Source organism: Hoplias malabaricus, chromosome 14, assembly GCF_029633855.1.
Source record: "Hoplias malabaricus isolate fHopMal1 chromosome 14, fHopMal1.hap1, whole genome shotgun sequence".
In the NCBI taxonomy this organism is placed as follows: Eukaryota; Metazoa; Chordata; class Actinopteri; order Characiformes; family Erythrinidae; genus Hoplias; species Hoplias malabaricus.
In genome coordinates, this window is record NC_089813.1 from 3,508,891 (window position 1) to 3,534,277 (window position 25,387).

General features: G+C 48.5%; 1 protein-coding gene across 3 annotated transcripts in view; it reads right to left on the minus strand.

Annotated features, from left to right (window-relative positions):
• ncor2 (nuclear receptor corepressor 2) overlaps positions 1-25,387 on the minus strand; it is a 69,947-nt gene that overhangs the window by 9,723 nt on the left and 34,837 nt on the right. For 2 of the 3 annotated variants that reach the window (XM_066644775.1, XM_066644773.1), the window contains exons 14-36: positions 25,208-25,365; positions 22,158-22,318; positions 21,497-21,559; positions 17,384-17,526; positions 17,115-17,253; positions 15,775-16,204; positions 14,554-14,674; positions 13,283-13,520; positions 12,358-12,405; positions 9,941-10,096; positions 8,687-8,787; positions 8,416-8,518; positions 8,086-8,199; positions 7,761-7,846; positions 5,801-5,948; positions 5,513-5,617; positions 5,325-5,399; positions 5,001-5,227; positions 4,475-4,826; positions 3,520-3,741; positions 3,184-3,426; positions 1,386-1,481; positions 970-1,248 (exon numbers count right to left, since the gene is read on the minus strand). In XM_066644775.1, coding sequence (XP_066500872.1) covers positions 970-1,248; positions 1,386-1,481; positions 3,184-3,426; positions 3,520-3,741; positions 4,475-4,826; positions 5,001-5,227; positions 5,325-5,399; positions 5,513-5,617; positions 5,801-5,948; positions 7,761-7,846; positions 8,086-8,199; positions 8,416-8,518; positions 8,687-8,787; positions 9,941-10,096; positions 12,358-12,405; positions 13,283-13,520; positions 14,554-14,674; positions 15,775-16,204; positions 17,115-17,253; positions 17,384-17,526; positions 21,497-21,559; positions 22,158-22,318; positions 25,208-25,365 — 3,808 coding nt within the window. The remainder of the gene's footprint in view (positions 1-969; positions 1,249-1,385; positions 1,482-3,183; positions 3,427-3,519; positions 3,742-4,474; positions 4,827-5,000; positions 5,228-5,324; positions 5,400-5,512; positions 5,618-5,800; positions 5,949-7,760; positions 7,847-8,085; positions 8,200-8,415; positions 8,519-8,686; positions 8,788-9,940; positions 10,097-12,357; positions 12,406-13,282; positions 13,521-14,553; positions 14,675-15,774; positions 16,205-17,114; positions 17,254-17,383; positions 17,527-21,496; positions 21,560-22,157; positions 22,319-25,207; positions 25,366-25,387) is intronic. The other variant, XM_066644774.1, reaches the window with a different exon arrangement.

Here is a 25,387-nt window from a genome sequence, read left to right on the forward strand (position 1 = left end):
TGCTCAACACTCGCTTCACACTTTTATTTTTGACCAAAGACACACCAGGAAACAAACAAACAAACAGAGGTTGTGCTGTTCTTCATGTGAGTGGCTTTAATGAAGCTGTACAAAAACACCATTATTCTTTGTCCTCCTCCATTCAAACCAGACCCTGGAAATGTTAAACAGGCCTTTAAACTTCACAAAGCAGCCTGTCTCTAGCCTGGGCGAGTCGTCCTCCAAACGAGGACTGTCCAATAGAAAAGACTCCTCGCTCTCCTCCTTTTGGAAAGTGGTGTTATTTGACGTAACGTAGCGTTGTGAAATACCCCCCCGAGGAAACAGCGCTGTTCAAAAACATCTGTTAAAGAGGGAATACGTGGTTTTAATGAGATTGATGATGCTGGATCGGTTTGGATTCACTCCTTTTATGACGGAACAAATGCAAATGCCGCCCCGGAGTCGACCCATGAAGAAAAGAACACAAAAAAAAAGCATGTTTTGAATTAACGGCGTTTGTGACGTTACAAACAAGCGATGCGTTTGTGTATTCACTTAATCAGCCACCAGCCGTTCGGCTCCACCCTGTTCACACTGGAGATATGCAGTGGATACGTTTCTGCCTCAACCCTAAGGTCCATTATTTGCCAAATATTTCGCTTAAAGGCACAGAAAAAACAGCTTGCTGAAGAAATTCAATAGTCTATGATTCTGATACATGAACTCGTGCATAACAAAAGGCCTTGGAGGAATAAACAAAGTGTAGGATGTCACTGCTTTCAGATGCAGGCTGTGTACACACTACTGGGAGTGCCACATCTGAGCTGCTGACCCTGCCCCACCCCCTCCCCCAGAGCAGGAGAGAGACTTACCAACACATGCCTCTTTTATTTGGGTTTATTTTCTAGGCCGTTAATAAAGCCCTTGACAAACTGGATTATTTGATTGGGGATTAGTGTATGCAGATGTTTGTGTGTGTGTGTTTACCCGGTCTCCATATGGGGGCGTGCTCCACATTGCCGTGGCTCAGAGATTTCTCTCTCTCTCTGTCTCGGTCCCGCTCTCTCTCCCTATCCCTCTCTCTCTCTCGATCCCGTTCTCTCTCGCGATCCCGCTCTCTCTCCCGATCCCTCTCTCTTTCTCTCTCCCGCTCCCGCTCTCTCTCTCTTTCCCGGTCTCTCTCCCTCTCCCGGTCTCTCTCGCGCTCACGCTCTCGCTCCGATGATGTTGTGGTGCTCTGGAGTTTGCTTATGTGGGAGCTTCCAACTGGAGAAGAGAGGGAAAAGGAAAAAACGGTTTATTTTAAATGTATTCGAGGCAGGAGAAGGTCTCCTATAACAATGAACTGCACCTTCAGCAAATGTGTATGGACTGGAATAAGTGTGTGAATGTGCTTTCTGCACCTGGAGAGATGGGGGAGGTGGTGTAAGCTCGGCTGGGGAATGAGGTGGAGGTTGCTGAGATGTACGGGATCCTGTCCATTGTGGAGGTAGGCGCTCCTACAGGAAAAAGGAATAGGAGAGGGACATCAGTCAGGTGTTTACACGGTCAGAATAAAAGGTACTGTGGAGGTAGATTACTCGTTCACCGTGTGTATGAGACTGGGGGAGAGTATTTTCTTTTAAATTGTAAATTCATTCAATACATTAACATATTTATTTACAAAAACATTCATAATAATCTACTCTTCCTCCACACATCGTCTGTTAACACTGTGTTCTGTTGCTGCAACGAGGGCCAAGGTTTAACTACAAGGACGTGGTGCAGCCACCCCATGGAAAAAGAAATCTCAGTGTGTATTTGCATACACAGACTTTTGTTGCCTTTCTGAAGGGACTTTTACTGTAAAGGAGAAGTTACAGGAAGTGCTCACCTGGGCCTGTGTTTTTAGCCTTAAAGGCTAAGCAGCAGCTCTATGAAAGTGTCAATCAAATAAATAAATAAATTCCAGTGGAGTTTGAGTTCCTGACTTGTGTTTATTGAGAGTCAGAAAACATGTTATTTCTTACTAATTCAAGGAATAGTAACGGTGTTGGGAAACTCTAATAGGCGTCTTGCCTGTGACGTAGATGGTGGACAACAACTCTAGAAGCTGCACTTAATTTAATGCAAAATGAGGAAAAGTTGTGTTGTTTTTGGCTGCAATCATTCAATGTACAGTGGGACATCTGTGAACAAATGGCCCAAAGATCCCAAAATATCCAGAACATGGACTACATTTGTCCACTTTAAACGGCCACTTTGGAAAGGACCGTCCGCTCACTCCGTTATCTGTAGCTCATTTCACTGGCGCTTTTCCAACAATATGGGCATGTAAGGACACCAACGAAAGGTGTTCAAGAGCCTCTGTAACATGGAGGTAAACAGGGTAAGGACACTCACTTCGCCTGTTTTAGTCGGTGTTAGTTAACGTTAGCTTGACTCGCTAAACTCGGTGTCTCAGATTATACTCGGCTACGTAGCTGCATTACGGAGGTTTCTAGTGTCGGATGAATTCGAGTTCGACTTCGATCACATTTACAAGAATAACGGTACCTCTACATTTGAGTTTAGCTTATTGCTAGACTATTGTCATGAATAATGTTGGTTATTTAGCTAGATACTGTCATAACAGTGTTTTACCGCGGCGTTGTTCAGCCGTTGTCCACCAGTGACGTCACGGTCGCGTTCAAGAATTTCCGTAGGAGCTCTGGTTTTTACGTTGATTTCATAAAATTGTCAGTTTTAAAGCAAATTAAGCTGCTGTTTTCATTTTAATTCATACTTATATCTGTATATAATGGAGGTCCATTAAGTGGTGCTTAGCCTTTAAGGCTTAGTAGCATCAATTTATCTGAGCAATCTGTAGCACTGTTTTTCTGTCCTGAAATCACGTTGTTCAGTCACTGATGCCAGTGTTAGACCGGTGTTTGGGGTCCTATAGCCCTCCTCTCTTTGGCATTACTGCAAGTCCAGCCCCACCCTCCACTCACACGGTCTCTGTTTCGTAGAGAATTGTATAAAACACACTGAGCCTCAAAAAGGGGTGCATTAAAACAGTATTCAGATGTTGCGAGGTGGTCACAGCTGCACGTATATCACATATTTTACAACAGCTTGAGATTTTAGGCCCGAAACTAACTTCAGCTCCGGTGTTAATCAGGAAAACTGTAACACTAATTATGCCACTCTGCTGCCACGAGCTGGAGTGTTTGTGCGTACCTCTTGGTGTGGGGGAGTAGGGCAAGGTGAGGGGCTGCTCTCGCGGGGCGAGACCTCTCAGGAGATCGGGTCTCTGAGCCATCGCTGCGGGCCACTGGTGCATCTGCTGAGAGGTGATGTAGTCAGTGAAGAGTGTGTGTCTGTTCTCCAGAGCCGCGGTGTCGGGGATCCGGATCATGTAGGGGGAGTAAGGGTGGGGGTAACCAGGGGAGGGAGCTAGATGCCGAGGCAGGTAATACGCAGCTGAGGAGAGAAAACACAAACATGTTTTATTATTCACGATTTCACAGTTGAAATAAAAAATAACATTAGGGTGTGTGTGTCCGTGTGTGTTACCTGGCTCTAAGGAGATACCCCTGGGCATCGTGGAAGGGTCAAAGGTCAGGGGGATCTGGCTACGGTAAATATCTGGTCCCAAACCCTGCAGCAGTCGCTCATAGGAGGCCAGAGCTGGTGCTGCTGGGTGCTCAGTTATTCCAGGCAGAGGAGACTTTGTGGAGCCCACCTCACGAGGAGTGGGTGTGGACTTTCTCTCCTGCTGAGGAACCTTAGAGGAACCTGAGAGAGAGAGAGAGAGAGAGATTAGCAGCTGCTGTCTATATTTATGAAGGAACTAAAGAGCCCTGCTCATCCTTGATCCATCCATATGTCCCAGCTCAGAAATGAATGTCCTAACTCTCTACTCACTCCTGTACGTCTTCGTTTCTGTTTCTTCTGAATACACACTTGTGTAAAGCGACCATGGGTATGTGAAAACAGCTAAACAAGTCTCCCTCTGTATTTATTATTAATAAAGCCTGGGCTCCCTCTACAGCTGCAGAGTATAATTCACTTTTACAGCACTGTCCTAAAATCTAGAGGGGAGGGGGAGGGTCCTGCTCTCCTTAGAAAGGTACATAGTGCAGTTTCTGCAATGCTGAGCCTGGCTAGCAACAGCAGAGGCTCTCTTACCCTATGACAGGTGAGTGAAGCTTCACAATAATGTAAATATACTGCCTACTGTTGCTTTGAATGAGAGATTACTGATTTCTGATTACAGTGTAGACCTCACAGACCGACAGCTGTCTTTCAGTTACAGCTGTCCTCCCCCAGTCCACCACACACACACAGACGGCAGGGCGCATATGCGGAGTGTTTTGTTCCTGTCGGTGTGGTCTAACACTGAAATGGACATTAAGGCTGTGATCTATCAACACATGCCTTTTTTTGGGAACCAAAATGGCAGTTAAATCCCGGAGAGGAAACGACACAGGAAAGACTAATGTAGATGGTGTCTGTCTGAAAGCTGCACCTTCATGTGTCCTCTGCGGCGTGTCTCTGCTGGACAGTGGTGAACCTCTGTGCGAGGGGTAACTGGACCGTTTGTGCTCTTCATAAACGGGGCTGTGGTGGGCTTTTCCCGCCTGCTCTCCCACCAGGGACAGTGGAGATGACCGGGCCATGGAGCTGGCGGTGCTGACCACCGCGCTGGGCCGGGACTTTTGCCCGGGGTCTTCGTAGCGTCCACGTTCTGACCCTCTGTGCTCGGGCCGGAGCTCCAGGTGAGCGGACAGGCCGGGGTAAGGGCGCGGGGAGCTGGCGATGATGGAGCGAACGTCATGGCGCTTAGAGGAACCTGACGGCTCCTGTTTGAGTGGCGTACCCTGAGGGAAAAGAGAGAGAGGAAAAAAAAAAAGATGAGAGATATGGACAGACACTATTACAAAATGACTGGGGTGCATCAAAGGAACACAGGAAGAAGAGCATGGATCTGGCACTGAGCATGCATTAACGGTGCCAGTGGGGCCAACTATGGCTTTAGTTTAACTGTTAGACACCTGTGTGATGGAGCCCTCTTTGGTCATTTTGCCCATCAACACGCCCTCTGGTGGTATGAGGTGAATGGAGCGGCCTCCTTCTTTGACGGTGGGCACCATGCTGTCGTGAGCTCTGCCCTTTAGCTCTGAGCTGTGGGCGGGTCCGCGGGGGGACGGTGAATCACGCTTCAGCTGCTTAGCCTCCCTTCGCAAAAACTCCTCTTGGGCCTCCGGAAGACGAGGGATACCTGAGAGAGCGAGAGAAAGGGCACATTTGAGCGTCATCTAGCCAAGATATTTGATGAAACAAACTTGTTATTGTGGGACGCTGATCAGGGCGCTCACCCTGTGAGATGGAGCCACGGATGTGATGAGTATGAGGACTGTCCCTCTCCTGGGGCATCGCTCTGCCTATCAAACCTACACAAGGGATGAAGTAGAGAGAGATTCACAGATAAATGTAGTTTTCAGTGATAAATAATAAATGAACGGAAGGCATATCCTGTGTTGACAAGGCATCGGCCTGCACTGACCCTCAGCAGTGGACAGCACTCGTGAGGCACTGCCCTCCATGACATCGTACGTCCGTTTCAGTGCCAACGCCTCTGCTCGACCTTCGTCTTTGGGGTTCGGAGTCCCTGCAGAGAGTAGTCAATCAGTACTGTGGATTTCCTGCTGTGTGCGGATGCTGGTGTTTGTGATGTGTCTATGTGAGTTAAAGGATCTAATTTACACCATTTTCTGCATGACTCCACATGTAGCTGACCAGCAAACTAGTCCCTGAGAGAGAGAGAGAGAGAGAGAGAGAGAGAGAGACTCACGATCGTAGGAGACAATGTGCCCACTGATGCCCTCGTACACCACATGTCCCTTGGCTGGGTTGTCCTCCCTGCCTCTGTTGGGGCTGGGGCTGTCCTCAGTGATTAGCCGAGTGATGGTGCCTTTATATAGCACATCGGCTGGAGTGCCCTGTACACACACACACACACACACACTGTCATGAGACCCGCAAGACCTCATACTAAACAAAAGTAGCATAGGACTTACAACATCAACTTTTCTATAGAGAGTCGTGTGTGTGTGTGTGTTTGTGTGTGTGTGTGTGTGCGCGCTCATGATTGTGCATGGTCTGTCACTCAAATTCAGAAGCAAATTACAACCTCAACTGAACTAAACCCTTAGTGGTTCCAAAGTGATGACAGGAATGAAGTGAAGCGCAAGAACAACACAAACCAATAACAACCAGCGTCTGCCACAAGCTGCAGAGAAACCACTCCCTGCTCAGTGGCAATGGACGGTGTAAAACGACAAACCCCACTTCCAGAAAAAGACAATAAAACCTGTGAAATGTTAGTTCTAATGAAGCTGTTTGGTGCTTTCACAGAACTGAATTTTATTTTGCAAATCAAAGCTAACTTAGAATTTGACACCTGCAACACACTGCAGTAGAAACGTGTTCTATGGTCAGAGGAGTCCGTGTTCCAGCTAGTACTCATTCCCAAGATCTCTCACGGCGTGGTGGGGGGGCAGTATCAATGACCACGGCATGGGTGACCTGTACATGTGAGAATCTTCCACTGATACGGAGGCAAACAGGTGGTTTATAGAGAAACACACGCTGCGGTGAAGATAACGTCTTATCCTGGGAAGTCCATGGTTATTTTAGCAGGGCTTCATCATAGACACAGAACGCATGTCCAGATCAGGGTCCTGTGGTGTGTGATTGAGAGGAGAGAGGCAACGACTAACAGCCTGCCGAGCCTCTGAAGAATGGTATCCTCACTTCGCAAATGTTAAACTGTGTAATTTAAAGAAACACAAAAAAAGATTTCGGAGGAGGTTCCCTATTGTCCTCCAAAAGTTCCATAGTGCAGTTTCTGCAGTGCTGAGCCCAGTGTAGCAATGGCAGAGGCACTATTTCACCCTGTGTACAGTAAAATAGACAACAACAAGCTTACTACTAAGAGTGTGTGTGTGTACTGTGTGTTTATTGGTGAGCGTTGTCTATTCATATTGAGTGAAGCCGAAAAACCCTCAACTCATCCAGTTTTCCTACGGTACACACAAACACACATTTGACCAACTTCTGATTAAACATCTCTGTTCTGCCCACATTCCTTTCAGCAGAATCTGTGCCACCGTAGACACACTCTGAGCAGGAGTGTGTGTGTGTGTGTGTGTGTGTGTGAGAGAGATCTGTGACACCGGCTTGCGGAGGAGAAGTGTAAACACATTAATAAAAGGAGAGAACAGGAGTGGACACTGTGTACCTGTTGCTATGGTAACAGTGCAGACACAGTGCTGGTTATGTCACACACTGCTGTGGGTGGGCACGCATGACGGAAAGTGACACACACACACACACACACACACACACACACACACACACACACATTTGTATACTCTATTAGCCCGTACAGTCACGTCTGTTGGCACTGGTGTGGTAGTGATCTCTATACCACAGATAAACATACATCACACTACACATCCTCACTGTCCAAAGAGGAACATGCACCTCCCAAAAATGTAGCTTTACAAGAGCTAGAAAAAGCCTTTTTAACTGTCAATAAACGTCAATGGAAGAATGTGTTATTGAGAGTAATTTTGGATCGTTTCTATTGGTCCATTCTTTACAACATTTTCACAGAGTGAGGAGGACACCTGCTGTGTTCCAGTGATGTAGTCAAACTCTCACACACACACACACACCCCTTACACAAAAGACCCAGGACTGAGTGTACTCCTCCTGTAACTAAAGAAGGTATAAACACATGCACCTACCTGAGTGATAGATCCCCGGTACAGCTGTGGGTCTGGGTGCACACGTGTGCCTGGGAGCCCTTTAGTGATACTGCCTCCCTGTACAGCTGTGATAGAACACACACACACACACACTTCCTATTTAGAGAGAATGCTCCAAATTTTCCAGCACTGGAAATCTTTAGTCGAAAATGTAACACATCATTAGAGATACATTAGAGATACTACACTCTCTCTCTCTCTCTCTCTCTCTCTCGTGTGAGTAAAGGCAGCTGAAGCCGAGTGCCTCTGTTAAGGTTAGTTTACTGTACGTTTTGTTTATTGTGCGCCTCTCACACTCACTGACCTCGAGCACCGATGCTGTCGTGGGCCGCAGCACTGGAGAGGTTCTCCGCCTGAGAAGAGGAGGAGGAAAGACCACGAGGAGAGAGCTGCTCCTGCTTCACCATAGCGAACCCACCTGGGGGAGGAGGAGGGGGAGAGAGAGAGAGAGAGAGAGAGAGAGAGGGAGGTGATGTGTCAGAAAACAGGATCCTCGTAAAGACTTAAAGTACAGTCTTAACATGTACATGACGTAAACTAAGCCAATATTTGTAAGGCTGTCTCTCCGTGGTTATGTTCTTTTGTCGATCGCGCCCCCCCCCCTCCTCTCACACAGTAAACACACACCACGCACCTATCTTCCTCGGCTCCATCCAGGACATAGGCAGTGGTCCCGGTGCTGAGAGCTTGGTGTGCTCTGAGCCATGAGCTGGACTGTGCATCTGCACTGGAGTACCCTGTAAAAAAAAGGTGTGTACACACACACAGTAGGACATTAGTCTATTGGTTAAAATATGCCTCAATATAAAAAATTGCTTTTCCCCTTTAGGCTTCTGTTGTCAACAAGAAAATTAGGTGCAGGCCCTTACAGACCACTGGTGTGTGTGTGTGTGTCTGTCCTGTACCTGTGTGATGGAACCACCCGGTTTGGCTGAGGAGATGAGGGGAGGGGGTTCTGGGATGTGGAGGGGTCTCACTGCACTTAACCTCTCCTGCGGCTGGAGGGCTGCGGGATGAGAGAGAGAGAGAGAGAGAGAGAGTATGAGTGAGTATGAGAGAGAGAGCGCACAAGAGAGTATGAAAGAGAAAGAGTGCACGCAACAGAGTATGAAAGAGAAAGAGCGAGAGAGAGAGAGCACGCAACAGAGTATGAAAGAGAAAGCAAGAGAGAGAGCACGCAAGAGAGTATGAGAGAGAGAGAGCGAGCGAGAGAGTGTATGAGAGAGAGTATTAGAGAGAGCAAGCGAGCAAGAGAGCGAGAGCACACAAGAGAGTATGAGAGAGTGAGAGAGAGAGCGAGAGAGAGAGAGAGAAAGTGAGAGAGAGAGCGAGAGCACACAAGAGAGTATGAGAGAGGGAGAGAGAGAGAGAGAGAGAAAGTGAGAGAGAGAGCGAGAGCACACAAGAGAGTATGAGAGAGGGAGAGAGAGCGAGAGCACACGAGAGCATGAGAGAGTGAGAGAGAGTGAGAGAGAGAGCGAGAGAGAGCGAGAGAGCGAGAGCACACAAGAGAGTATGAGAGAGGGAGAGAGAGAGAGAGAGAAAGTGAGAGAGAGAGCGAGAGCACACAAGAGAGTATGAGAGAGGGAGAGAGAGAGAGAGAGAGAGAGAGAGAAAGTGAGAGAGAGAGCGAGAGCACACAAGAGAGCATGAGAGAGAGAGAGTAAGAGCACACAAGAGAGTATGAGAGAGGGAGAGAGAGAGAGAGAGAGAGAGAGAGAGAGAGAGAGAGAGAGAAAGTGAGAGAGAGAGCGAGAGCACACAAGAGAGTATGAGAGAAAGTGAGAGAGAGAGCAAGAGCACACAGAGTTTGAGGGGGAGAGAGAGTGCGAAAGAGTATGAGAGAGAGAGAGAGAGAGAGAGAGAGAGAGAGAAACTCTGTAGCGAGTGCTGTATTTACTGTATTTTACCTAAAGATATTTGAAAAGGGCCAGAATTGTGAAGAACATTTAAAGTGACACACCACTTTCGATTCGATGTCTTTGGAGTGGCTTTTGTTTTAAAGGATTATTTAGAGACCGCCATCTAACATCTACATCTACTTCTCTTAAAAGCACTAAAGGAAGTTTGAACATAAGAGTGCACTGATGGACTGTCGAAGACGACAGAGGAACAGGGGATGACTCAGTGGGCAGACGAATGTTGGACACGGCTCTTACTGGAGTTGTAGTGGAGGAGCTGTTCGTGGCTTAATTTGGCCATGTCTCTGGGAGAGAGCTGGAACGGTGACATCACCGGCCGGCCCACGCCCACCGCTCGCAGGTCATCAGGAGCCTTCTTTACATCAGAGAGGGGAGAGAATGCCCGGGGCTTATCTGTGTACACACACACACACACACACAGGAATAGAGGGAGAGTGATGTACATGTTTGAGTAGGAGACTGCAGGAGAGAGTGGGCTGGAATAAGGTTGAGTTCACTCCATCTGAGCAGGTAGAAAGATTTAAACCGTCATACACTCTCTCTCACACACACACACACACTCTCCCCAAGTCACGGACAAATTCAGACATGCACGCAAGTGACCCAACACCAGCGCTGTGATTATAACGCTCCCTACTTCACACACGGTTCATTACCAGATGATTTTCTATAATCAGTGAGGCCCACTTCTTTAAGGTGCACATACTATGGACACAGACGCTCCAGAGCAGCTGCACATGAGCCTAGTCTCACTACGCCCGGTGCCGAGCGTGGGCTGGGGTGCTTTACACTCTTCCCAGAAGTGTAGACCTTAATATGACATGATTAAAAATCAGCTTGCGCAAATTTGATCGCATGATTGCCCCGGTTCATCAGATCCACCCACAGAGAGTCAGGAGGATCACAGCAAAAACACACACTGTGACTGATTAACATTTCAATTAGAGGAGATTAAGCAGTTTTAATACACACACACACACACACAACATTAGGGGTGGGCAATATGAGAGTATTTATTGTATTGTGATAAATGCAGTTACAGTCGTGCAGCAGCTGGGGGCTAGAGGGTAGAGAAGTGGGCTTGGGGCCGAAAAGTCACTGGTTCGATCCACTCCATTGGCAGGAATATTGTGTGTGTGTGTGTGTGTGTGGGGGGGGGGGGGGGGGTTAAGTGGGGGTTGAAGTAACAGTACAGTCTCCTCCCTCAACATCCACAGCTGAGGAATCCCCAACTACTCCCTGGGGGATGGGGACACCTGCCCTCTGGTCTGAGTGGGTCTGTGCTCACTGCCCCAGTGTGTGTGTGTGCGCGCGTGTGTTCACTGATGGCACATTTTTGTTGCAATGACAATTAAAGCATGTTTACAGTTACACCATTTCATTTACTCCATACTGCCCACCCATTCAAAAGAAACATTCATTTACACATCCTTAATTCATTCATTCGGTCGGTCGGTCCCTCAGTCAGTCAGTCACGTCAGTCACTCACTGTCAGTCAGCCAGTCACTCACTGTCAGTCAGCCAGTCACTCACTGTCAGTCAGCCAGTCAGTCAGTCAGTCAGTCACTCACTGTCAGTCAGGCAGTCACGTCAGCCACTCACTGTCAGTCAGCCACTCACTGTCAGTCAGCCAGTCACTGTCAGTCAGCCAGTCACTGTCAGTCACTGTCAGTCAGTCAGTCAGTCACTGTCAGTCAGTCACTCACTGTCAGTCAGTCAGTCACTGTCAGTCAGTCAGTCACTGTCAGTCAGTCAGCCAGTCACGTCAGTCACTCACTGTCAGTCAGCCAGTCACGTCAGTAACTCACTATCAGTCAGCCAGTCACTGTCAGTCAGTCAGTCACTGTCAGCCAGTCACTCACTGTCAGTCAGCCAGTCACTCACTGTCAGTCAGCCAGTCAGTCAGTCAGTCAGCCAGTCAGTCAGTCAGTCACTCACTGTCAGTCAGGCAGTCACGTCAGCCACTCACTGTCAGTCAGCCAGTCACTGTCAGTCAGCCAGTCACTGTCAGTCACTGTCAGTCAGTCAGTCAGTCAGTCACTGTCAGTCAGTCAGCCAGTCACGTCAGTCAGTCACTGTCAGTCAGTCAGTCACTGTCAGTCAGTCAGCCAGTCACGTCAGTCACTCACTGTCAGTCAGCCAGTCACGTCAGTAACTCACTGTCAGTCAGCCAGTCACTGTCAGTCAGTCAGTCACTGTCAGTGTCAGTCAGTCAGTCACTGTCAGTGTCAGTCAGTCAGTCACTGTCAGTGTCAGTCAGTCACTCACTGTCAGTGTCAGTCAGTCACTCACTGTCAGTGTCAGTCAGTCACTCACTGTCAGTGTCAGTCAGTCACTCACTGTCAGTGTCAGTCAGTCACTCACTGTCAGTGTCAGTCAGTCACTCACTGTCAGTGTCAGTCAGTCACTCACTGTCAGTGTCAGTCAGTCACTCACTGTCAGTGTCAGTCAGTCACTCCAGCAGATAGAGCCTAGAGAAGCAAACCCACACTACACCAAGAGGAAAACATCAGTGATCCAAACATGCAGAATAATCCCCAGCAAAAAGAAAAAGTGCTGATTGAGATACTCACAACAAGCTGACGGCTAACTCTGAGTTTGGGCAGACAAGTGTGTGTGTGTGTGTGTGTGTGTGAGTGAGTGTGAGAACCTACATAATCCATGCAGTAGACTCTGCAGCCATCTTTCCCTCCCCGCCAGCTCTGCAGGGAAAGATACACTACAGCTGAGCACAAAACCACAACACACACACACACACACACACACACTCACACGCAGCTGACACGGCTAAAAACACCCACCCAATTCCACCGCTGCGCTTTGTATCATGAGCAACAGAAACACATATACATCAGACCTAGCAGGCTTCTCCTCTCTTCTGCCCTGTTTACACCAACAACAGAACGCAGGCCACAGACCCACACACTGCTGCTCTCAGGAGCGTGCCACTCAGGATCATGAAGTGTAAACCTCTCGGTAGGTCCTGGCGTGTGTTTATATTTATATCAGTCGCTCCCCTGGTCTGACTTTTACAGTCACGGTTTAGTTCTCCATCTCTCAAGCTGCGTCCGCAACTTGTGGCCACACGAGGGTCTTAAGAAAAGAAGGATGTGTTTAAAGTAACACTAGGTAGTACATTAAAGTAGTACATTTTAAATTACAGCTTTAAATTACATCGTTATGATGCTCCACTGAGCTGTAACAGAGAGGATAGAGCCTCTGTCGCTGCTACTCCGGGCTCAGCACTGCAGAAACCACACTATGTAACTTCTGGAGGATGGTGGGAAACCACCCCGACCCCTAGGTGGAGCCCAGGAGCACAAAAACAAAATATTACCTAGTGTTCTTTTAAAACATATATATTTAACTGATACTAATCAAACTAAAAGAGCGACTGCACCGGTGTTGGTTTTCATCACACGCAACCCGTCGAGTATGAACATGCCTCCACATACGCGTCCATACACCGGGGGGAGTGCAGTCGGGGACGTCAGGACAACAAACCGCAGCAGAGGAGGACACGGTGTGGAAGGGTCAGACAGGAACAGTGAAGAAAGAGCAAAGACTGAGCTGTCGTACCTTCCTTCTCTCGTTCAGATGGAGTGGGGCTCCTGGTCCGGATCCTCGGGCTGCTGGCCTCACCTCCGCTGGGGTAATACTGTGATTTGATTGGCTGAGGAGGCTGCTGCTGCTGCTGCTGCTTGGCTTCCTGGGAGGACTCGTGGGCCATCGTTATCTGCTGCTCGTAAAGAGCCAGAGCGTCGGGAAGAGTCTGCTTCCCCAACATCACCCCTCCGACTGAGGAGACTTCAGGCATCTACAGCACAGAGAGAGAGAGAGAGAGAGAGAGAAAGAGAGAGAGAAAGAGTGTAAGAGAGAGAGAGAGAGAGAGAGAGAGAGAGAAAGAGAGACAGAGAGAGACAGAAAGCGTAAGAGAGATAGAAAGAGAGAGAAAGAAAGCATAAGAGAGAGAGAAAGAGTAAGAGAGAGAGAGAGAGAGAGAAATATTTCAGCACCTGTTCCTTTAAATGATAGCGAGCCGCTCAGTGTTCGCCCTGACCCCGAGCGCACAGCAGTGAGGAGCGAGGACCAGATGCTCTGGTGTATAGCCATTTTCAATCTTCTCTGTTCTCGTTTTCTCAGTTTTTATTCCTTACTCTTATTTCTCCGCGCTTGTCGTTTGTTTAGTTTCAATTAACCCCCTCCAATAATGTTCTGTGCTAAATGTTTACTAAAGGAGTTCCTGTAAAACTGCAGTGCACAAAATAAAACACGTGTTATGAGTTTCAGATGTCTCCTTAAGTGAGGGATTTACACACTTAGAAACCAGTAACTTTCCTCTAAGGTTTCTCTAAATCAGTGTGTGTGTGTAACCCAACGTCTGTCTGCCAGGGGGAGAGAGGGAAGAGAGCAGTCTCTCTGATGTGTGAGAGATTAGCAGCAGACTTATTATCCATGGCAACAGAGGCAGGATGGGCACATCTAATCCGGCCAAGAGGATCAGACTACACACCACTACTGGTGTGATACAGCTCCACATCCAGCACACACACACACACCTCCTTCCCTAACATTGCTTCACAAATGTCTCCTCTCGTCCTGCCGTGTGGACATACTTCTGATGCTGTTTAGAGCAGAGTTAGACACGTTAAACACATGTACTCTGTTTAAACGTCTCTAAAACGTTGATGTTTAGACTGGAGTCAGCCTAAGACTGGTGTTTGTGACCAGGACACTGCTATTGATGCTGATCTGTGTTATTATGAATATCACTGACACACACAGAGGAACACACCGGTGCCCCCTCCTCCCCAACTGAGGGGGCTCTGTGTGTGTGTGTGTGTACTCACTATGGGAGGTATGGCGGCTGCTCTCTGTTTGAGCTGTTTGAGGTCCAGTGGTTTCTGCAGTGCAGTAGAGATCACTCCATCGTGGGCATAATTCAGCAAACTCGGTCTGGGAGACGTTATTCTACAAAGAGAAGAGAAGAGTCAGAGCCAGATTCTGTCCTTTATAAACATGGAACTAACTTTAAACATCTCGCTAAATGTGTGTCTCTCTTCTGAACACACACACACACACACACGCACGCCTCTTTCTGACTGTTGTCTTTGGTCTGCACTCAGACTAACGTTTCCTCTGGTGTTGCCAGTTTATACAGAGTTAGCTTCACAGGGCAAAGCAGAGCAGGACAAAGACAACACCACCCTCTTTTCACCAAAACACTGCACCAACATCACATTCACACACACACACTACTGTGACACAACGTATCAGTGATTAACTACACACTTGGCATGTTGACCTTAGGCTCGTGTGCAGCTCTAACACCCCGTTTCATATTGAATGCATCTCTATGAAGATTACACACTGTGTATGTGCAGAACTGAACATCTGTGTCCACAGCGGGCGCAGATTAAAGCAGCAGGATTCACTAATTATAAGCAGCGTCTATAATTATTATCACATGATTGATATTTTCAGATTTGGCCCCAAGCCAGCGGGTCAGTAATAACCAGTTACTAAAGCACACCGTTAAGGCACTGACGGCAGGGTGGGGCGGTGTAACAGTAATCTCGTATACCGCCGTATCTTAAAGACGTTAATGGCACACACTTCAAAATTACGACGTGTCTGGTGCGTGTGATTTGCGTCCTGCGTCTGTCTGGTCAGTACGTTGCCAAATGAGTTCATTCGCGGGCATTACCCAGAGCCAAAGGTAGGGGGCGCTGTAGGAGCTCACTGACTGGTGAGGTCACATGCTAAAAAGTGGTTGGGTGATTCAAGCCTCAGGTCAGTGGAACACGGTCTGTGCTGCAAGGTTGGGTTCCCGTCACGGGTCCTGTCCCAATATCTCGCAGCACACGGTACTCTTTTTTAACTTATTCAGGTCAGTAAGCGAGTGCCCAGTTATACAGGATAGGGTTAATATTTTGAGACAATGTGAGGGTATGAAACTCAGGGAGTAATCTGCTACACAACGGAGAAAGCCTCCACTGCCGACCGGTACGGCCCTTTCTGCGCTTGCTGGTCATTCCAACGCTGGTCCGGAGCCTACAACCCAAACTCACCTGATCTTCTCGGTGTTGTCCGACTCTTCCACCTCGTCGGCGCTGCAGGTGGCGCTGGAGTCGCTATCCTGCCCTCCGCTCCTCCCTCCATGCTCCCTCTCTCTCTTCTTCCCCTCCTTCTTCCCTTCTTCAGCCTCCAGCATGGGCGGTTTCTTGTCCTCCGCCTCTCCCTGCACCTCCCTCACTCCTTCTCCTCCCTCTCCCTGCGCTTCCTCCTTCACTCCTCCCTGCTCCAGCTTCACGGCGGGTTTTTCCTCCTCCTCCTGCTGCTGCTCCGGAGCTGATCCCTCCTTCTCCGAGGATGACGATGTTGAAGAAGGAGCGCTAGTGGAGGGTTTGGAGCGGGATGAGTTCTCCTCCTTCACTTTGTTGTCCTCCGAGGAGCGAGGGGACGGCAGGCTCTCCGTGTCCGAGCTGTTGTTGGGGCCTCCTGGAGAAAGGGAAAAGGAAAGGTCAGAGGGTCACGAGCGGCAAACAAATGCTGAGGGAGTGACTACAGCTGCTTAAGACCCCATCAACCGGAGCAGGGCTCAAACCCCACAACCTCCAGGACCCTGGAGCTGTGTGACTGAGACACAACATCATTTCCACTGCATAATAATTCTCCTGACAATGACAATCATCCAAAATCAGACTCACTTTCCTAGATATCCTGCCTCCAGCAGTGGATCAGATACGGTCTCGGTCCTGTTATCTGTCCTTGCCGTGTTCTGAACCCACATGACTATTTTGTTCCGAGCGCTTTCAGCGGTTTCTGAGAACTCCACATCATCCTTGAAAGCGCTGGGCTTTAAATGAAATGAAATAAGTGCATTGTGCTCAGGCACACCGACTTTGTTCAGGGAAAATAATTACTGTCGTTATAAGCTAATGCTGCACCAGAGGAAATATGACTGTGCTGCGCAGAGACTATTGTCTGAATCTATTCGTTCGAATGCGAGTGGATTCACTGTAGCTGCACTGACTATCATACACCGATGTAGGAACACGGTACTGGTGTAGTTTCAAAGGTTCTGTGGGCAACAAAACCTGCTTTTATTACTCTGTTATGACCATCCCATAATTACAATTTAACCGGAAGTGGTGGTGAATCGCAGATGTGGGTTGGTACAAATGACAGGCGTAATAGGCAGTGCTGCTCTACACACAGTGCATGGGGTTTGATGACCCGCTCCGGCGCTTCTAGGGAACCAACTCTAACACTACATCTGTAAAAAAGGATTATGACCAGACGGTGCTCAGGATAAAAATGTCTGACAAACACAGCTGTGTAACTGGCCATGAATGGAGGGCTCAGTTTCATTTACAGCTGTATGTGTGTGTGTGTGTATAAGACATACCTTCTCCATCCTCCTGAGCTTCTTCCTCATTGCCACTGACTCCAGATCCCTCCATTTCTTCTTCGTCAGCAGCAGAAGGAGCGCTGGTCTCCTCACTCTGAAGAGCTTTTCCTTTACGCCTGGCCTTCCGCTCCTGCTCCTACACACACACACACACACGAGTGGGAACTGTTAGTGCTTAAACTAGAAGGAAAATCTGGGAGAAATAATCCCAGTAATAAATAATATTACATAAATACAGGCCACTGAAGGAGAGAACGAGCACAAACCGATTTCATTTTATGCTGCTGCAGGATCTCATCCAGTTTCTGCCTCTTCTTGTAGTTGAAGTAGAAGTTCTTGCACTGGGACACGGTTTTGGAGCCCACCATCTTGGCGATGGACGACCAGTTGCGGCCATACTGGAGGAGTCCTGCAGACAGAAACACTGAGTCAGCACACACACACACACACAAAGAGAACACAGCTTAAGAGGAAACACCTCCTTAAACCATGAGGAAGCACACGAGTGAGAACAACAAACGTTATACTGACTGTAAGAGGAGCACCGTGGAGCACAACACAGACGCTCAGCACGCTTTCAGGAGAACACTAACTGGCCAGTCACGGATGCCTAAATAAGGAAGCACTGTGCCAAGCTGAAGGTGTCCTATCAAGCCTCACTGGTGTTTAGCTCCACACACAAAGGTAAATACATAATTAAATGACCTTTGACCCCTCCTTTATGAATTGATCCCGTCTGCACCGTCTTTAACGCACAGTCGGTCCAAATATTTCCACGCGACCGTACAGTTTCCAAGGGCTTAAAGAGTGGATTCCTTGCATTTTTCAGTTGCAAGAACATCGTGGTCTGTTTTTACCACCGTCTGATGGCCTTAATGGCAAACTTCAGAGGACTTCATCGTCAAGGAGTTATGCTCGTTTCAGCATCTGCTTTCAAAAACATCTGCCACTTTACCGCGGTTACCATGAGAGCGGCAGAGCGAGGAGAGATGGAAAGAGTAGAAACGGTGAACAGAGCTTGTTTCTATTAGAAATTCACCCTAGAAAGAAGACCCTCATTGTACCTCACACATCGATCGTTTCCTAAATAAACAACAGCGGCGAATCAGAACGATCCTGACAGCGCGGGGGGGGGGGTCTGAGGACACAGAGCTATGATAGATCAGTCGCCAACAGACCCCCCCGGGCAAGACAGAATCTGCAGAAGAGAAACGTCTAAGCCAATCAGGTGCAAGCCAATGACTCCTCCCATAAGGTCCAGCAGCTTTTAAAATGCAACCGATACAGATTGGTGCACACAAGCTCTTCTGCGCGAATGAGTACAGTGTGAGTGGAGCAGCGCTACCACCGTCACAGGCGGTCAACACTGTCCAAATAAAACCGGGAACTTATAATACTGTGATAGATAATAGCCTTACAACCTTAACCTCTGATGGACACACACACACACACACAAAGAAACCACCCACATTCAGTTCCTACAGAAAGCGGCGCAAATCCTTTGGTAAATAAAATAAACTCCATCCTCGTGCAGGCCCCAGCTGTGTGTGGAGTCCGGTTAAATCCGACGTACACCCATTCCGATCCGTGTGCTGTGTAATCCATACAGAACCCAGGCTGGAATTCTCCCTTAAATCCACCACAAAGAGCAGGAGAGCGCAGCAGGCCTGAGCCCGAGGCCCTTCACCTTCAGCACACCTCCCAACTTCCAGCACGTCCAATCACCAGCGAGCTACAGTGCCGTCGTCCAATCAGATTTTGCGACACCGAGCTTCATGGCTAAAATCCTCCGATCATAACCTACCCAAAGTGTCCTGCACCGCTTTTATAATCCAGAGAGAAAAACACCACTCAAGGCCCGCAGACCATCTCTCCTCCGCTCTTTCACTCTTTCGTCTTCATCCCGCCATCTGCCCACCACATCTCCATGGAAATCCAGGTTTGAGCGCTCGATCCAGCCGCGGAGAGAAGCAGAGAGGGGACAGGGAAGGAGCAAAGAGAGAGAGAAAGGGGGAGAGGAGAGAGAGAAAAGAAGAGGTGGAGAGGGAGGGAGAGCTTTATTCCTGTGTCCCCTCCTCCTTTGATTCTGAGAGTTGAGCTGCCTCACTCTGAACAGCAAATGCTCTTCTCTATCACACTCGCGCTTTCTCTCACTCCGCCAGCCCTGCCTTCCTCTCTCTCTCTCTCTCTCTTTCTTTCTCCCTCCCTCCCTCCCTCCCTCTCTCTCTCAAGGCCACAGCTCTTTACCCACTTCTCTTCAATGGTCAATGGTTGCCGTCTGCCTTGACTTACACAGAAATAGTGCTTCTCTCTCTCTCTCTTATTCGTTCCGTCTTCTCCCTCTGGGTCTCTCGCTCTCTCTCTCTTCCTTATTTCTTTTTCTCCTCTCGTTCTTTGGTTCCTCCTTTTTCCCTCCCTCCCTCCCTCTCTCTCTGGTTTCCTCTCCCTCTGTCTCTACATTCTTGCTCTCTTTAATTTCATCCCTCAATGTCTCTCTCTCTCTCTCCTTCTCCGATTCCTTCCATGTTTTCTTCTCTTCTCTTTCTGGTTTCCTTCCTTCCCTTCTTTGTGGTTTCATTTCTCTTGCAGTGTTTCTATGATTCATTGCTTATTTCTCTTTCTTTCCCCTGTCTCTGTGGTTTCATTTTTTTCCCTCTAATATCTTTGCTTCTCACTCACTCTCTCTGCTCTTTCCTCTCTAGTTCATTCCCTCTCTCCTTTTCCTCTTCCCTGCCTTTCTCTTTCCGTTCCTTCTGTTACCCCCTCCCTCATGCTCTCATTCCCTCGTTTAACCTCTGCTATCGTTCTTTTTTTTTCCACTGCTCTGTCTAATGTGCTTCGTGTGAGCCAGAAGGCATATAAACAGAGAGAGAGAGAGAGAGAGAGAGAGAGAGAGAGCTCAGCAGTGTCAGGGAGGGATGAGAGAGGGGTTTGATACTGATACCATGAGAAAACACAGCAGCTTTTTTACATTTCTCCAAACTGACCTGCTTTTCTTCCTCAATGTGACCTTTCCTTAGAGAGAGAGGCACACACACAGAGAGAGAGAGAGAGACACACAGAGAGAGAGAGAGAGAGAGGCACACAGAGAGACAGAGAGAGAGAGACAGAGAGAGAGAAAAGTGAGAGAGAGAGAGAGAGAGAGAGAGACAGAGGCACAGAGAGAGAGAGAGAGAGGCACACAGAGAGACAGAGAGAGAGAGACAGAGAGAGAGAAAAGTGAGAGAGAGAGAGACGCAAAACCTGAGAGAGCATGTTGCCAAATCTCTCTGATCTTTGCCAACCATCTCTCCGGCCACGCCCCACACCCCCCCTCTCGCAGCACAAGTGTGGTTTACAGAGAAACGAGAGTCAGAGAGTGAGAGAGAGAGTGAGTATGAGAGCACCACAGAGGGAAAGACAGAGAGAGCAAAGGAGAAAGAGAATGTGTTAAAGAGATCACGGCGGTTCAGAGGGATTCATTCACAAAGCAGAGGAGAGCAAAGAGCAACAGAGACAGGAGAGAAAATATGGAGGAGAAAGACAGGGAGAAACAGAGAGAATAGGAGCATGTGATAAAAGAGCGAGAGAATGTGTGCGCGTGAGAGAGAAAGACAGACAGACAGAGAGAGAGAGAGAGGCACAAAGAGATCGCTCTGCTCCTGTGCCAGAGACTGAGAGATTGCCGTCCTTTAAAACTCTGCCAAAAGAGCTCCACCAACCCACAGATCTGTGTGTACCTGCTGCTGTCAGGGAGCTAAACACTCTTAACACCTCAGGAATGGAGGGAGAGAGAGTTTGGCCAAAAAAACAAGTCTGTTCTTTCTCTCCTCTCCGCACTGGAGTGAACCGCTCGGCTCCATACGGCGCCTACACACAGTCACGGCACCGCACTGATAAAGAGAATAACGATAATGTGCAATTATCTGCATTTAACACAGCTGTGGCAGTGACCACACACACACACACACCTCGCACTAACAAGCGTCTCTGCCGAACAGAGCCAGGTGTAAACGCTGTGATCGGACACCCTCGCCACGTCCAGAGACGGGCCTTGACCACATTTAACGGTGTAATCCGAGTGTGTCTTCTGCGCCCGCGTCCGCTCACGCAAACAGAAATGCCTCTTTAACAACGCTGTCGCGGCTGAACGCCATCAAATCCCCACAGCAATGTTCCAACATCTAGGGCATCAGATCAGCGTATGAAAGGAATGCTTCAGTGTCTGTGTGGCACTGACGATACATTAATTAAATATAAATAAACCAATTAACACACGTAACACACAACGAGGCCGAGGCCAACGGCGGCAGCAGAGCATTGAAACCGCTGTCTGAGGTCATACACCGCGCAGATAAACTGTTAGAAATAAAGCAGATGGAGATGTGGCTGACTCTGACCTTTCTTGGCGGTCTCCATCTCCTCTTCCGTCCAGCGAGAGCTTTCGTTCATCTCTAGATTCGCTGAAATGAAAAAGGCACATTGTGATGAAGGAGCTGAAGGCTCACTGATCGTTCTGTACACATTTAACACACCAGGGGCAGGGGAGACCAAGGGCCTAGGGCTTCGGACCACCTCCTCAACATATCGTCACTGTCCAATCACAGAACACGCAGCTCCATTTTTGAAAAAGTTCATGAACGGACCAATAGAAACGCTCCAAAAACGACTTTATCCATGGACTTCCACTGAAAGAACTGTGAAGCTGCTATTCTGGAGATAAACGTTTCTGATTGGTCAGCGACGATTTGCTGCCTGTGTTAGCGTGAAGCGGCTACCGGTGTGTGTTTCTACAGTTCGACTTTGCCTTTCACAAGTTTCCCTAACCACACACCTTCATCCAGTAAGTAAACGTCAGATTTGAAACCCCCCTGACCTTTATTCGTACATGGTCTTGATTTTCTGTGCCTGGGTCCACCACAGACATCACACGTCAGCCCCACAACACGAAGTCTGGAAACCCTTGGTCTCTGTGCTTGATTGTAGTGTTTGTAGAGTGTGTGTGATGTGGTTATGTGGGTTTGTGTGTGTGTGTGTGTGTGTGTGTGTGTGTGCACTGACCCAGTTCATTGCTGAGCGGAGGGGAGCTGGTCTCTTCCTGCTCGTTGGCCATAGAGCGGGTGATTCTGCCTTTGCGGTGTCCGCGGCTGTTGGCCGTCCTTCGCCCTTTAACGGCTACCGGCGGCTCTTTGTCTTCGCCGTCTTCTCCGGACGTGTCATCTCTACACAAACACAGAGAGAGAGAGAGAGAGGGGTTAAAACGACCAGCTTCTCTACCATCTACACCACACCGCGCCTTCCCTTCACCGTAATCAGATCGGGCTCGAGTGAGGCGCTGCTCTCCACTACAGCTGCATTGGACGCTACTAGTCTTAAAAAGGTTTGGTGTAATGTGAATCTGTGAATCAAATTCAGACCTCCTCCTGCCCTTCTGTGGTAACTGTTGTGAAAGCAGGGTTGGACAATACTTCAATATCAATACACATCGCAATATAAAATATTAAATATTAATATGGACAAAGCCAAGAGGTTGTTGTTTATTGGACGTTGCAGTTTAAAGATGGGGATTTCAGTGTTAGAGATTGTGAACGTAGTGTATTAATATTTCCTAATATTTCTAGGAAGTTTTTGTTTGTTTTTTATTACAATTATAATTGCCATTTTAAAACTACACAACAGTTGCCATTCATTCACTCTCTGTTACCAGTTGTGGTAGGGTCCGGAGCCTACACGGAATCACTGGGAGCAAGGCAGGAACACACCCTGGAGGGGGAGCCAATCCTTCACAGTCGCTTTTTGAGTCTACAATCCACCTACCAACGTGTGTTTTTGGACCGTGGGAGGAAACCGGAGCACCCGGAGGAAACCCACGCAGACACAGAGAGAACACACCACACTCCTCACAGACAGTCACCCGGAGAAAACCCACGCAGACACAGAGAACACACCACACTCCTCACAGACAGTCACCCGGAGAAAACCCACGCAGACACAGAGAGAACACACCACACTCCTCACAGACAGTCACCCGGAGAAAACCCACGCAGACACAGAGAACACACCACACTCCTCACAGACAGTCACCCGGAGGAAACCCACGCAGACACAGGGAGAACAACAGTTTTCATAAAATGAGAAGAGCAGGAGAATGTCTGAATTTTTGCTTTAAAAATAAACTGTACACCTAATAGCTCCTCTAGGGATCCCCAGACGTCTCCAGAGCAGCCGGGAGATAGAACTGCTCTGGTGAGCTCTGGGTCTACCCCAGGGACCCGTCCCAGACGGCCATGCCTGATATACGTCTAGCGCGTACACATTTGATTCCTTAAAATTCTTGCTGCTCCTGAATAAGCCTTTCACTCCTGAAGGGATCAGCACTTGATATTTTACAGTGTAACACGCTCCATTAATCAGAAAAATAGGTCAAAGTTATAAACCAAACAGTCACATGCTGAGGAGAAGTGCTTGGAAAAAAAAAAAGGTGCAAGCACCAGTAAATCAAATGGATAGCATTCTCTGACCACCACGGTAATGAAATAAGAGTGGGAAGTTTCCCTAGAACAAACTATTTTACATCTAACCCTTCTCTGAACAGCGCTGTTTACATCTCAGCCCCTGAATAATGCAGAAAGCCTGGAAAAGAGTCAGTGGAATATCCACACAAGCTCATTCCAGCATTTATTCTCCATCTCCGATTTGTTTAGAGCCTTTGGTCTGATTTAAAGATGACATTCTACCCCTTCTGCACAAGTCAACACAGTTCTGGAGTCAGCTCTGGGACATAGACATTCATGAACACTCAGAACACTGTGCTGTGACCCGCTTTGGTCAAAATACCACAAAGATCAAACCCCACAGCGGCGTTCTCCCCCCGTGTAAACAGCCCTGTTCAGAACGCGCCTGTTCCTTTAAATGATAATGAGCCGCTCGCTGTTCACCCCTCCCCCGAGCGCACAGCAGAAGCTCTGGTTTTTAGCCGTTTTCGCTCTGTTCTCTTTCTTCTCCGTTTTTACTCAGTGCTCCTAACGTAACATAAACATGGGTCCAGAGCCGTGATTGGACAGACTAAGACGAGGGGGCGGGGCAATTCTAAATTCAAGTCCCTGCACTTGACGTCAGAAGCGAAGCAGAATCCGAACACCTCGTTTTCTCCTCTTGCTCATCCCACTGAACACAGACTGGATGGTCTTGTTTTACAATGTGTGGGTTGGAGGGCTCCAGATCCCAAAGTAATTGTGAAGACGCACTGAAAGACTCCGATTTAAACAATAAGGGGCTATCACAGATGACTAGAACTGTGCTACAAACCAGCGGCGACAAAGAACTGCAACACTGCAGCTTCTCCTATGGAGCGGTTGTGTCTACGGAACGGGTTCAGCAGCACACCTCGGTGACAGTGAAGAGGCAGAGGAAGTGCTGCACTGTCATTTATCTTCCCCTGGCTACCATCCATCTTGTGCAGAGGGACACTAAATATAGAGACACCAGCTGGCCCCGCGGCACTGTGGGTAAAAAGCAGCGAAGGGCACAGTGGGCCGTAGAGGACTGAAGACCCCGGTGAAAACTCGAGCGTCCTGCACCTAATAGTGGAACGTCCAGCTTCAAACGGCACTTTACAGGTCAGTGCTTCCACACACCTTCACGGGATAAAGAGGTCATGCTGAGGGTGGCTGTTTGCTTTAGATGCACACACACACACGCCCCAATCAGCTATAACCTTAAAGCCATCGCCTACAGGAGCACTTTATAGTTCTACAATGACAGACAGTAGTCCACACGTTGCTCTGCATACTTTATTTGCCCCCAGGGGACCTCACAAAGCAGGTATGATTTGGATCGTCCTGTGTCACTGATGACACACACTGTGCAGCGACAGATGAGCTACTGTCTCTGACGAGGGAGGAGTGTAATAGAGGGTTTAAAACTCCAGCAGCACTGCTGTGTCTGATCCACTCGCATTGACTGGATCTCCTGTGTTTTGTCACATTCCCATGCACCCATATTCCCACCCGTGAGCTCCTGCAGATTAATTAAGAACTGCTGAGAACTACCCGCCTCTTCCCTAACGCTCTCTGAATTTGTCGGCCTCGTTAAGGTGCGACAACACTCACTTTATGCCATCCTCCTTGTCGTCTCCCTCCGCTTTGTCCTCGTCTCTCTCGGCCTCCTTCTCTTTCTCCTTGTCCTCCTTCTCCTCCTGGTGGTTGCGGTTCAGCTGCTGTTGCTGCTGCTGCTGCTGCTGCTGTTGTTGCTGCTGCTGCTGGTTGTGCTGTGATTGGGAGAAAAGACCA